The following is a 14,453-nucleotide window of genomic DNA, read 5'->3' on the forward strand; positions in this document are numbered from 1 at the left end:
TCCCTCTCCCTCTCCCTCTCTCTCTGTCTCTCTCTCTTTTCCTTTGTGAGTGTTTTGTGAAAAGCACCTGAAATGAATGGCAATCAGAGAGAGAGAGGGGGGGGGGGGGGGGGGGGGGGGGGGGGCGCAGACTGGAAAGAAGAGAAACACACACACACACACACACACACACACACACACACACACACACACACACACACACACACACACACACACACACACACACACACACACACACACACACACACACACACACATCATTGTAGGTCTGATCCATGGAGCATCCAGCTACATCCGTCTTCTCTCTGGCTTTTGTTTCCCCGTAGGCCCTGCCTAAGAGAGAGTGATATCTCCTTCGCCCCTTTAGTAACGCTGGCCCTTTTACCAACATGACAAAACATCTTATTTGCGCAGTGGCTTATGGGGGTTGTTTGTTATTCTGGGCAGTGAGGACGGTACTTCTGATGAGCAACACCATTACGTCTCTCCCCCCAAGCAACCGATCAAACCTTTTCCCTGAGACGGGGCTGCTACAATAGGTGCATTCAGAGCAGACGGGGAGACGTCGCGGAGACATCGCCCGCTCATTTGTACACGCTGGCTGGAACCATGAACGCCCGTAAGGGATGGTAAAGATCTTCTCAATCTGTATGATTGCTAAGTGGAATGAAAGGTCTTTTCTGCATACCCTCCCGCCCCCACCGATAGCAGGGTCGTGCAGCAGCATCCACTCCCTCTCAACAGGATCTATCAGAGTAAACGCTCCTCGTTTCCGTCATCGACGGGAACGGGGAGCGTTTACTACAACAAAAGCGCTGAAAGGGTGTCCGTACGACGGTATAGGCGCCGCTGCCGGTGTTGGTGCTTCAAAGACACATTGGCTATCGCCTAAAGACCCTCCTTTTATGGCAATAACCATTGATCTGCCAATCAACTCTTCCTTTGAGAGGGAGCAAAGAAGGGGGTCGAAAGAAAGTAATCCAATTTTCAGCACTCTGGATAACTCTGTGAGTGCTCTTGTTTGAGAGTGTGCTGGCATTTGACAGTGGACTGTGTGTGTGTGTGTGTGTGTGTGTGTGTGTGTGTGTGTGTGTGCGCGTTCACGTGTGTGTGTGGTGTGCATACCGATATGAAACGAGCTACAAGGGGGGTCAGTGGTCGTTCCTGTTAATCAAGCGCCGGAGTGAAAGCAGTGGCCTTGTCAGAACCCTGGCCTGTCGTCCACTTTTCCATTGAACGGTGGCACCACTCTCCCCACGCACCAGAACTCTTCCCGCCCCCACCTACTCACCTCTAATCCATTTCCCAGGAAGAAGGCCGGCGAGGTCAAGGCAGAGCAACAAAACAAAAAAAAAAAAAAAAAGTTAAAAAGAAAATAGAGTGTTTGGCTCCACCCTTCTGCAGCACACTCTGCGGTCTGTGCCCCACAAATCAAACCCACCATCTGCTTCCAGAGTGGCGCTTAAAGCCACTGTGCTACCAGGGCCACAGGTGTATTAATACACCTGGCTCCATCGAATGTGTCAAAAGTCTTCTATCTGCTGCACGGATTACGAGGGCTTTTAAATCACCGCGTGCGATGGAATAGCTGAGTAGTTTAGCAGAGCAGTCGTTACATCTAAAACTAGATAGGATGGACTAGGAGGGGATTGAATAGTAAAGCATCAGACCCAGGCCCTTGGTCATGTGGACAGGGTGATTGCATGCCAGCCTGTTGAGACAGCAGGTGAGGCTGTTTCTCTCCCCTCACTGGATTACTAGCCCGCCGCTCCCGGCTAGCAGACCGCACAATACACATCCACACAAATGCACACTGAGCACACACAAACACACAAAAACACCCAGGCCCATAGAAACAAACACAGAGGCTCACAAACACAACAAAACATTGACCTGTATGGCTTGGGTCAAGTCACAGGATTTTTGTAATCTCTCTTCCCTGTTCTCCCCATGCAAGTAACAAACACTACTCAGACTGTGTGGATCAGAGAGGGAGAGAGCGAGAGAGAGAGACTGTGTTTGTGTGTGTGTGTGTGTGTGTGTGTGTGTGTGTGTGTGTGTGTGTGTGTGTGTGTGTGTTGTGTGTGTGTGTGTGCGTGCTATTGCAGATGCGAGTGCACTTCTGCCTCTCTCCCTTCTTGCCCGTGCATTGCGGAGTGCTTGAAGGAGAAGAGAAGTCTAAATCGTATCAGCGGCGGACAGAGGGAGGATTGTTCCCGGGCAGATAGCTCCTCTGCATTGCATAGGTTTGAGGATTTAAATTAATCTCTTTGGTAGCAGTGGCTCTGTGCTGCCAAACAGAGGGCGAGCGAGGGGGAGTGTGAGAAAGAGAGCGAGAGAGAGACTGGCATGCATGCCAAGCCAACCCCAAATGTAGTTTCCTCTCCTTAAAGGTCTTCCAACCCCCCCCCCCCCCCCCCCCCTTACCCCCACCACCACCACCACCCCATCTCCCCCCTCCATCCCCGTATGTCTCAGCCCAGTCCAGTCCGGCTCTGTGGCCAGACTGGTTAGCAAACAGCTGCTATTCTAATTGGCCGAGGCAGTGAACAGGAAGTCCATTCCAACCAATAATGTCTGCCCATCTGCTTCTAGTAGCAGCACCCTGGCTGAGTCCTCGCTGGGGAAGAACTCCCTAAGGTCAATGATGTAAACACGGGACCAGGGAGCCCGTCTCAGCGTGGAAGCAGCTGCCTCCACAGACGGGGAATCTATTGTTTTACCAATCTTTTTTACTAGCAATGAACACATGATATCATTCAATTTGTTTACTGTCTGTGTGTTTGTTTGTGTGTGTGTGTGTTTTGGAGTTTTCCTGATTGTGCATGTGCACATACCTACATATGTGCGTGTGTTTGTTTCTGTGTGTGGTTAGCCCGGAATCCAGGCAATACTGGGCAGATAATGAGATTTGTGTGTCCGTCTGTGTGGTGATTTGTCTCATTCTGGCGGTCTGCAGCCTGTCACCAGAGCCCGACTGGTACGCCTTTAGGCTTGATAGACCGAAGACTCCCACCATAAAATTGATATTACACTCCACTTCTTATTTCATTTCATGCCCCGTCTAGCACAGGTTCATCCCCAGACCTGTCTTGTCCGTGACATCTATGGCGAGCTGTCGTGACCTTCATGTCTCTGAGCCATTTGTTTACCTTTGTGTCTTTCTTCATTTCATTTCCTTTATTTTCTTGCCCATCTAGCCATCATCTTCACAGAAATGTGACGATGACAGAACCGATTTCACCAATGAGACGTCTTTCACACTGCTATCATCTAAGGAACATGAAACAAATATACTTCTGTTTTTAGTACTTGGTAATACTACTCAAAATAGTATCTTAAATAGCAGTTGTTGGTATTTGTGCTTCAGCCCAAGAGAAACATGACTACCGCCCTAAGTTATTTGAAGGGAAGATTTGTGCATATCCATGGAGTGACTTGGTAGCATTAATCCTGCTTCCTTCAGCCTACATACCCACTGAACAGAAGAAGTCCTAGATTATCGTTTCCTCTCGGATGCTTAATGAAGACGCCAGCCCTGGAGTCCTTCTGTCTCTACTGGCCCACTTGGCCTCCCTCCTCTTCCTCCTCCTCCTCTTCCCCTCCTCCTTCTCATCCTCTTTCTCATTCTTCCTCTTGCTGCTCTTTCCTCCTCCTCCTCTTGCTACCTCCTCCTCTTGCTCCTTCTCCTTCTTCTCCTGTTCCTCCTCCTCTTGCTTCTCCTCCTCCTCCTCCTCCTCCTCCTCCTCCTCCTCCTCCTCCTCCTCTTCTCATTCTTCCTCCTGCTGCTCTTTCCTCCTCCTCCTCTTGCTCCTACCTCCACCTGCTCCTCCTCTTCATCCTGCTCCTCCACCTCCTCCTCAGTAGTTGGATTTAACCATGAGCCAATTCAGCCTAGCTACTACTGCTACCTCCATTTATCCATCATCAGGTTCCTGTTCTGTCTCAATTCATGTTGTTGTACAGTTTATGTTAAGCAGATCCATCTGATTGATAACTTTATGATTTTTCTTCCTGGACCCAATTTAAATCATCATATTCGGTCTAGGTAGTTCTTAGATAGAAATTGTTCCAGTATTGAGCGAGAGCGACTCAGCCATTTCAGCCGTGAAATGGGCTGTAATGTTACCCTACGAGGCAATGGCGCCCACATATGTCCTGTTTGTTATTGTCTCTAAGCAAGGAGAAGTTTCGGCTTTGAATTCTCGCAAGAGTTGAGTTGAGCAGAGAGGAAACGGCGGAAACGTGAGAGTTTGAGACAGGATTGCCGGCAGGAGTTTGTTTTGTCCAACCTCACAAAAAGTAGCTTAGTGGTAACTAAAATATTTGGTGAAGGAGGTTTGAAATTGTAATGACAATAGGGAAATGTCCTGCCACAAAACAAATGTTGAGGTTTCCAAAAAAAGGCTTCTCCTTGAGCGAGCCTTGGTTAGACACAATAACAAACAAACAACAGACCAAATGATGGTAGCAAAAAAATTATTGATTCCTCTAAGAGTTGTATTTTTTTGTAGGTAAAAGGTAAAGATCCTTTCCAAAGTGTTGTCAGTTAATTATAATAAATATGAGCATGTCAGTGGCAAAACAAGCACTTCTACAGGATGTCCATTCACAGCGTGCTGTTGCACCACGGGATTTCTGAACAGTAACGGCTGCTGCGTTCTCGCTCCATGCTGGACCAATTAAAACAATTGTTGTCGGCATTAGTCACCAAAAGCTTCACTGGAAAATAAGGTCCAGGTTGAATAATCCCGATGGTATCCAGACAATGCATGAGTGGGATATGAGCGTGTGTCTTGTTTACTTTATAGATAAAATGTTGCTATTGTGCAACTATCAACAGGGAACGCGCCCGGAACGTTGAGTTTCAAACCTCGCCACGGTTAGTAGACATTTGAAATACAAACACAAAAATCTGAAAACAATAGTGGGCAGCGTTTCTTTCTCAAAAATGTCAGATGGTAAGATGGTTACCGTAGAGAGCATCAGTTATCATGTTGTTCTTTGTTCAACGTTGCAATTGTGTTCATTGTCATTCGATTAATTGCATTCCATTAGGGTTATCGATGACTTAATGGTCGATTGTACCCCACATTTGTATTTAAATGAAAAGGATCACTAATCGGCGGACGTCACCTAACCTTGGGAAAAGGTGGGGTTCTTTGAATGAGTCCATAGTAGTCATGGCCATGGCCGAGCATTAGCAGAATTCCATTAGCGTTGTGTACTAATGAATGGCATTAGTCTTTGGCGATGAAAATCAAGTGTTTTTTTCCGGCATTGTCATAATGAGATGCAGCCCTTTTCTCGTTGAAACAATGCAGGCAGTTTGATTGGGGCTGAATGATTCCTTTTGTCTATTGTTTCTAAAGAACGGGAACAATAAGCGAAAAACGCTTTTCTCTCTTGAGATCTCTGCCTTGTTCAGCACAAGCACCGGCACACACGCACAAACTCATGCTCGCACAGGCAAGACAACCACGATCGCACACACACAGTTAACACACAAAAACTGGACACACTTAGGCTACATTCATTAATTAATACATAAGTTAATTAGCTTATTCATAAATACATTCACATACATGCAAACACACACAAACACCCTATTTCTGCCTTTCAATTTGAACACTTGAAAACAAGAGTAAATACCCTATCCTCGGAGTTGTGCAAAAAGAGTTACAGTGAGTAGCTGAAAACCCAGTGAAGGTTATTCCTGTGTGATTTACAAGGTGGCAAACATCACCTGCCTGAACAACACAAGAGAGAGCATTCAGCTTCCTTGTGCCTGAGATCCACACATATACAACCTTATGTGGGTCACACACACGCGCACACACATACACATGCCCACACACACGGACACATGTGCGCATACACACACACACACACACACACACACTCACACGCACTATACAATAAGCCAGACAAGGGTTGTCTGGTTATTGAATCAAAGTTGGCCCTTGAATGCGAAAGTGACGGCTTAAACACAGGGTTTGTCATTAGGCTTTACACAGTGTGTCAGGGCCCTTCCACTGATTGCTGGTCTTCTGTTAAGAGGCGTTTTTTTTAATAGAATTTCTCTCTCTCTCTCGGTTTTCTCTATCTCTCTCCCTTTTTTCTTCCTTTCCCTCTCTCGCTGATTTCTCTCTCCTCGTCGTTTGTTCCCTTCACACTCTGTGTCTCTCTTTCTTTGTCTACCACCTTTTGTTTCTCTCCGTCTCTCCGTTTGTCTCCGTTGCCTCTGTATTTCCGTCCCTCTTTGTGTTTCTCATATCTCCCTCCCTTTTCACTCAGCTCTGTCTGTTTTCACCAGTCCCCATTTCTGACGCAACGATTGGCAGTGGTGGGTAGAGTACTGGAAATCTATACTCAAGTAAAAGTAAAATTACTTCCGTCAAAATCCACTATCCACAGTAAAAGTAAATATTCCAATTGAAGAACCCACTTGAGTAAGAGTAAAAAAGTACTTTGTTATAAAGTTACTCAAATTACAAGTTACTTTCCATTTTTGTATTGGAGTGCTTGGATCAGTGAAAAATACATAGGGATCTATTTTAACGGTCTGAAACGCAAGTAGCTTTGTGGGCGGTTCTATGGCGATGTTTCTATTTTACCGGCGCATAAATGACTCTTGCGCCCAGCGCAAATCTAAAAAGGGTTGGTCTGAAGTAGCCTAATTACCCGTTGGTGTGGTTTGGGCGTAACGTGCAATAAACCAATGAGAGTGCCATCTCCCATCCCCTTTAAGAGCCATGAGCGCATTTGAATCTGACAAGTTTATATTTTGACAGCGCGTTTGCAGTCTCCGATGAGACAGATGCATGGCCACATGAATTTCAAACTTCAAATGGCTCAGCTTATGGCCAAATAATATGGCCTAATTCACACAGAGAATAGCGTTTTCTTCCACAACTTTAGAAACAGTCCTCAAATGAATTTCGGCAAAGAAGACTTAACACACATATGATATGCGGTAACTGTGGTTCTATTTAATGATATGCGCAATACATTACCAAACATCGTTTCTTGGCGGTGGAGGGAAAAGAATGCGCGAGTTGCAAACTAGCAACGACACATGCGTCAGTGTAGAAAGTCAATTGCGCCGGATGCAAGGTAGGGCCCTCAACGGGTTTGAGTGCATGAGTTAGTGAGGGAGAGAAAGAGATGCACTCTTAAAACATTTCTTCACAAGTTGCTTCATTGTGTGTATTGTTCATTCAACATACATAGGCCTACAACAATATGTACAACAAAAAATGTAATTTCATTTCAAAAAAATTTACACTAAAAATATTAATTAATTTCAGCTCAGTGCTGCATATGACAAAAGGCAAGAGCTTTGTAGGAAAACAACCAATTAAACACAAAAGAGACTGGCTTGGTTAGCTGATTGGCCTATCAGATTTGTCTTGACGTGATTACGATCCAGCCTAGCATGCACGCAAACTCACAGAGCCAGACATAACAATGACAAACAAGTTCCTGAGTGGTCTGCAGAATACAGTGTAACATAGTAACTTTAGAATTATATAAACTCTACGTGTACCGTAACCCCGCACCCCCTGGCGAAGATATCTTCCTGCGCATCTGCATCCATGCGTTCCTAGTCCTCAGTCCCAACGTAACGGTGGACTAGTCTCCTCAGCTATGGAGTTGCAACCCATGGAGGACGCGTCGCTAACGTGTATACGAACGAAGATAATGACTTTATCAAAATACTAATTTTAATGAAGTCACAATGGAATATGTAATTGAATAAAGAGTAGAATTCCAAATCCAATATTTACTTGAGTAAGAGTAAAATTACAGACTTAAAGAGCACCTATTACGCTTTTTAGACTTTTATGACCTATAAACATCGATTTATGGTCATGTTTAACCATACTAAAGTGCCAAATAATGTCGTACATGCATTTAGACGTGTTCCCTGCTGAGCGTCTGGGGTGGCTGTGCAGAGCGCTGAACACTAGGGACGCCGGTGCCATTCACTTTTTTCCGGGATTTTTCTACGTAGAACAATCCGGATTTTCCATGTATGGTCATGCTGCATCATGCTCTTCCGGAAGGTAACCAATCACAACGGAGTGGGGTTGGCAGGGGGGGGCGAGGGGGCGGAGAAGGACGAAACCGAGTGCTGACAGAGAATGTTGAAAGCGCCCGGATGAGAGGAAGAGGTTCCCGAAAATCGACATCGTTTTTTGTGCTTTGATTCGTGTCAGGTTGCTCTATAGGAGTCATTAATAAGAAATTAAGACCAGGAAAGTAGTATAATAGCAGAAAGGAAAAAAAAAAGGAATGTGAATGTGTGTCCTTTAAAAAAGGAATCTGAAAAGTTCTCATTACCCGAAGAATTTACTTTTTTACTTTTTACAAGTATATTTGTTTTACTTGTAACGCGTTACTACCCACCACCGCCGATCGGGACTTTCCTGGAATCCCCACTCCTAAGAGAGGGAGTGATGAGCAGAGAGGAGGGGGGGGACTCATCGCCTTGGCTCCCCTCTCCTTCTCCCAAGCGGGAAGGAGAGGGGATAGAGGAGTAGGGAGGAGAGCAGAGCAAGCCTTTCTTTCGCAGGTTTAAGAGGCATATAGCAAAGCCCCATCGCCAGACTGGCAAAGACCCATTGGAGACCAAACTAATGAGGACGAATACAACGAGAGAGGGAAGTGGGCCAAGAGTGTACGTGAGGACGGGGGAACGGAGGAGGATGACTGTTGGGGGAGAAGGGAGAGGAGAGGCAGAAGAGGCGTTGTATGAGTGCATGTGAGGATAGGAGCGCCAGGAGGAAGTCGTTGGAGGAAGGCAGAGGAGAGACACGGCCAGGCGAGCGATGAGAGATGCCTTTTAGATGGCTGAGATTTCAACGGTGTCAGCAACACCAATTGTGTGGGTTGGTGTGTGTGTGTCTGTCTGTCTGTCTGTCTGTCTGTCTGTCTGTCTGTCTGTCTGTCTGTCTGTCTGTGTCTGTGTCTGTGTCTGTGTGTGTGTGTGTGTGTGTGTGTGTGTGTGTGTGTGTGTGTGTGTGTGTGTGTGTGTGTGTGTGTGTGTGTGTGCCTGTCTGTGTGTTTGCATGTGTGTGTGTGTGTGTGTGTGTACTTTTGTGTTCTTTTGAGTGTGTGAGTCTGTGCATATCTGTGTAGGAGTGTGTGTTTGCATGACTGGTCTCTATGATGGAGTGTCTCGTGGGCGTTCAGTTTGGCCCCCGCCCACCCTTTAGTTTGATTTATCTCTGATTGGCTGAGGAAGACTGTCCATCACGCGCCCCTGGTGATTAGACAGCTAGTCAGCTCTTCATCATCATGCAACCCTGTATCAGTGCAAACGTGTGTGTGTCCGCCTATGTGTGTTTGCACGTGTTGTGTGCTGTGTTTATCCAATTCATCCTTCACTCTTGGCCCAAGATCAGAATCTCTGGTATTAAATATTTGTGCTTGCTTCAATATCAGCCAAGTGGTATTTTCAAAGGACGACGTGTATATATATATAAAAGTTTGAAAGTTGATTTATTTTTAGTGGACTTTCTATTTCCTGGGGCTGAATAGAAGAGTGTGCGGCAGCACAGACTTGGTGTGGGAAGCAGTGTGATAAAACAGAATGTGAGAGCGAGTGGGTGCCCGGTCCGGCAGGGAGACAGCATGGAACTTAGCATGCAGTGCATTTCCCATAAAGACTCAGAAAATGACAAGTTACCCAATGTTTTCTGTTGCGAAATGTGAGTGTGTGTAACAGCCAAAGGTGAAGATGCAGCTGGTGCCTGTCAATAGGAAAAGGACACAACTGTGTTATCAACGCTTTGTTGTATGAAATCAGCTAATTACATGCCTAGGCGGAGATGTCATTGCTGCGTTTTTGTCCGCTTTTGTAAATGTTGAACTGAACTGTGTTGTATGGAGTGGAATGTATTTAGATAATGTTTTGATTCAGCATTGTTCGATGCTGAGAGCTTTTCATTTGGGTAGCATTCCCCACATGACTGGCTGCAGTATTTCAAACTTCCTCTCTCTCGCTCTCTCTCTCTCTCTCTCTCTCTCTCTCTCTCTCTCTCTCTCGCTCTTTCTCTCTTTCTGTGTATTTTTCTGATTTCCGTGGTTCCCTCTCTTCTTGGGTCTCTGAATATCTCTTACTTCATGATTTTCCCTCTCTCTCTCTCTCTCTCTCTCTCTCTCTGTCTCTCTCTCTCTCTCTCTCTCTCTCTCTCTCTCTCTCTCTCTCTCTCTCTCTCTGGTTCTCTCTCTCTCTCTGGTTCTCTCTCTCTGGTTCTCTCTATCTGGGGTCTCAACAATGCTCTCTCCCCTGCTCTCTTCCAGCCCACCCGGAGGTGTCCAGCACCGGGAGGCCCACCGTGAGGCAGTCTGCGGCTGCGGGGGTGCCCAAGGGGAGACCCCAGAAGCCCCCTGTGGTGCGGGTCAGAGGGGGGGCGTCCGCGCCTTCCAGCTCGGGTGGACCGTGGAGCCTCGCCCTGCTCCTCCTCCTCACTATACTGGGACTGCAGTGGAACTTCTTCTGATCTCACACACACGCACGCACAGACACACACATAAACACACACGCGCAGACACGCAGACATACACGCACACACACACACACTCATGCATCATAGCTGCGTGCCATTAACCAGTAGGGATGGGAAGATTGGCGTGGGATTGGAGGAGTGAAGATGGATGGGACTTTATGTGCAGCAAAGAAGGATAACAATGACTTAGCCTTAGCCTGTGGGCAGGGGCTAGCATCATCCCTGCATCATCAAGTGTGCGTGTTTGCACAAGTTACTCCCACGCGCACTCATTTACACAGATTGTTTCCTGGCCTGCTGCTTTCTCTGGGCTGCTGCGTGTGTTCTGCCCACCGCGCCTGCCTGCGTGCCCGTATGTGTGTGTGTTTGTGTGTCTGTGTGTGTGGTGTGTGTGTGTGTGTGTGTGTGTGTGTGTGTGTGTGTGTGTGTGTGTGTGTGTGTGTGTGTGTGTGTGTGTGTGTGTGTGTGTGTTTGTGTGTGTGTGCGGAGACGCACAGCAGTGCCCATACCGCTTTCTGCTTACAATATTCAAACACACATAAACACGCACATTTGTGTGCGGTGTGTGAGTGCGTGCGCGCCCCCCCGGATGCCTCACAGACCAGAACTGCATCTTTAGAGTTTGCTTCAACACACACAGCCATGCAGTCCCACACAAATACATAGCACAATATTATGTACCGAAACATCTGTCTTCTTTTTCTTGCGCTTGGTTTTTTATACGAACCCTTGTTTGGCTCAAATCTGGCGGTGGCCTGAGTTTGCCTGGCAGACAACGTGAGTCCAACGCATAGAACTGTCGACTCCCTTCTCCTCTCCCTACCGAGGAAGCCGGAATGCATGATAGATTGATAGTTAAGGTCCAGCTGCCCGGGTCCAGGGATAGCAGATTTATATGCTTTGATTTGATTGTGGGGCCTCTTCAGGGGGAGCTTACAATGTAATTAGTCTATCACCTTATGTTATGTGGAGAATAAGGGGGCGAGCACGACTGTAGTAGATTAGGTGTGTATAGTATGTTATTGTATATAGGCGATGAATGATTAGTTCCCCAGTCTAACTTAACCCAACAAAAAAGCTCTTTAGCGGCGAAACCGATGTGTTTCTTCTATCAGCGTTGAATGAACTGTTCTTGTCCACTCTATCAAACACATTGGGAAAAAAGGAAACTCTTTAAAAGGTCTATTTTGTATAACAAACGTGAAACGGCATATAAATGGACATCAACAACATTGTTTTCCCGGTTTTCTTTTTTTTCACAGTGGAACCGCCTTTGAGTTCAGTCGACTAACCAATCTGTTGTCCACCCAGTTGCATGCTGCACATTAATGCATATCCATCACTTTTTGAAATGATATTAAAACAGTGGGTATCTTTCTTTGAATGAGACAGAACGAATGAGGACATTATGGCGGTAAAACAGCAGCGAGGAGCTGAAGGATCATCAGTCTTCACAGGACAACGTGTTGGATCGTGTCTCCTTTCAGAAGACACAGTGGGGAAAACAAAACACACATTAGCCCAGCGTTGTCTTTGCACAAAAACTAATTTCAAAACAAACCAAATCTATATATCATAATACAAACACAAAAAGGCGTCCTTCCTTCCACAATACAGCGGATGATTAATGACAATTCTCCTGCGAACAAGAGAAAAGCAAAACAGCCCCATCGAATAATTTTCTCTGTCTCAAACATTGGTTCTGCAAGCACGCAGTTAGAAAGTAGTGAGACTTCAACAATGGCTGTATGTCTTCTCACTCCCTGTGTGTGTGTACAGCAGCAGGCAGCTCTGGCCCAACTGCAACAAGGTGTGGATGTTAGACTGGAATAGGATGATGAATGCAGGCCCAGATTCACCGCAAAAGAAAAGAAGGAATAAAAAACAAATGTAAAAACGTACACAGACAGAGAATGGTCCCTGTGCAACCTATAAGGGGTTTGAAGAAGGTTGTAAAGGAGAATGTCTTTTCATTGACGTTCTATTTCTCCCCCTGACGGACAAACGCTCCACATGTGGTTCTCCACAGTGGCGTAACGCAGCCTGTTTTAATGGTCTGCAGGATGATGATTAAACTGCTTTTAACTCCAGCTATAAAGTGACTTGTTTCCTGCTATCACCGGCGGCTGAGGGGAGGGCTGCTTGCTCTCTTTAATCCTATGGGATTGATATAAAAAAGGTAAAAAACTGAACGGTTGAGTACTTAATGTTGCATTGTAAACGCAGATCACACTTGATCCACAAACTGTCAAATCTTTTTCGCTGTACTGTCCTTTTGTGTGTGTGTGTGTGTGTGTGTGTGTGTTTTTTTCCCCGATTGGTCTCAACCGCACACGCACATATGATTTACAATCCTATGCAGTAGCATGTGTATAAATGTATATATCTAAAGTGACTTAATGTTTGTTTTGTGTATTTTTTTCCCGCCCATTTATTCTTATTTTTGTATGGCGCCATGGAGCAGAGATCTATAATTAAACATGCTGTCCTTCACTTCCTGTTCATCGTCAGAACTCTGTTCTTTTTCACGTACTGTAAACATTATATGTTATCATGTGGATATAGATTGGTTTGTGAAGAGAAATTCTAATACTACCATTCTTATTTATTATCTGCCATTCATATCTATCTTTTAGCAATCTTGATTGACAGTGGTTTCAGATAAGAATCAGGTAGAGGTGAGGCATCTGCATTCAGGTACAAGAACAACAAGGTAAATGTGGTACATACAATGTAAAGGTAGGGTGTGGACATTCGGGAGCAAACCTGTTTGGCTAGGAGTAAAAGAAAACAGCCACGAGTAATGAAAACACAGACTGAGTATCCGAGCTGGTTTTGACGGTCAAGTCATAAGTACTCCATCTAAAACTAGTACGAAGAATATGAACGAAAAATATGGCATCTATCTCGAAACATCAATCTTGCGGTGTATAACGACAAACTTTGTTTTTCACCTTAACTGACTGGATCATCGTCCCATAAAATATAGAAACAGACATTTTCATTTAATGGTCCTTGGTTGATAAAAAAATATAAAAAGCTAGAGAGAAACACAGACTGCAATTAATCAGGCGTATTACCCTGCTGAACTCACCTTGCACGTTGGCATTTCCTCTCTACGCCATCATGGGCTGCTCTCCCACAGCCAGTCAAAACATTGTGGATATCGGAACCGATAAAAGATTTAGCGTTGCGTTAAAAAAACCGATAAAACCTTCTCTGCCTCTCAGCAAAACAGGGATCATTTGTTATCATCACATTTCTTATTAAGCTGGGTTTGTTATTTGTTTGCTTGTCAAAAAGCCTGGGTCATTGTTTGTAAGTTCCTCTGTTATATTTTTCAACCATCAGAGAAAGACTTAAACAAAATGATTATGATTACTTTATGATTTAAACAAAGGACTATCGATTTGGCTCCTTCAATCCACTGTTTCTCGTCCTCACTGCCCCTAAAAACAAACTGATGTGATCCAGACCGCTGAACCACAGGAGGCTAGTAGGGATGTGTGTGCGTGTGTATGTGTGCACGTGGGGGGGGGGGGGGGGGGGGGGGGGGGGGGGGGGGGGGGGGGGGTTAAAGAGGGCAAGCCTCCACACTCAGGCCCTCTCTATTTGTATCCAGGAAGCCTCTCGTCTCGCTAAACATATCATCGGGTCTGACGATGCAGCCAAGACTGGCTCTGCCACGAATAGAGGAAGAGGAATAGAGAGAGAGAGCGAGCGAGGGAGGGAGGGAGGGAGAGAGAGAGAGAGAGAGAGGGAGAGGGAGAGAGAGAGAGAGAGAGAGAGAGAGAGAGAGAGAGAGAGAGAGAGAGAGAGAGAGAGAGAGAGGGAGAGGGAGAGAGAGAGAGAGAGAGAGAGAGAGAGAGAGAGAGAGAGAGAGAGAGAGAGAGAGAGACAGTGAGAGAGAGAGCGGTTAGAGAAAGAAAAGAAAAA

At 45.8% G+C, this 14,453-nt stretch overlaps 1 protein-coding gene across 2 annotated transcripts in view; it reads left to right on the forward strand.

The window, feature by feature from the left end:
- gpc5c (glypican 5c) overlaps positions 1-13,015 on the forward strand; it is a 108,408-nt gene extending 95,393 nt beyond the window's left edge. For both annotated transcript variants that reach the window (XM_030364132.1, XM_030364133.1), the window contains one exon: positions 10,312-13,015. In XM_030364132.1, the coding sequence (XP_030219992.1) occupies positions 10,312-10,511 (200 nt within the window). In that variant the 3' untranslated portion in view covers positions 10,512-13,015. The remainder of the gene's footprint in view (positions 1-10,311) is intronic.
- Positions 13,016-14,453: the final 1,438 nt, after the last annotated feature.

This window comes from Gadus morhua, chromosome 8 (genome assembly GCF_902167405.1).
Source record: "Gadus morhua chromosome 8, gadMor3.0, whole genome shotgun sequence".
In the NCBI taxonomy this organism is placed as follows: domain Eukaryota; kingdom Metazoa; phylum Chordata; class Actinopteri; order Gadiformes; family Gadidae; genus Gadus; species Gadus morhua.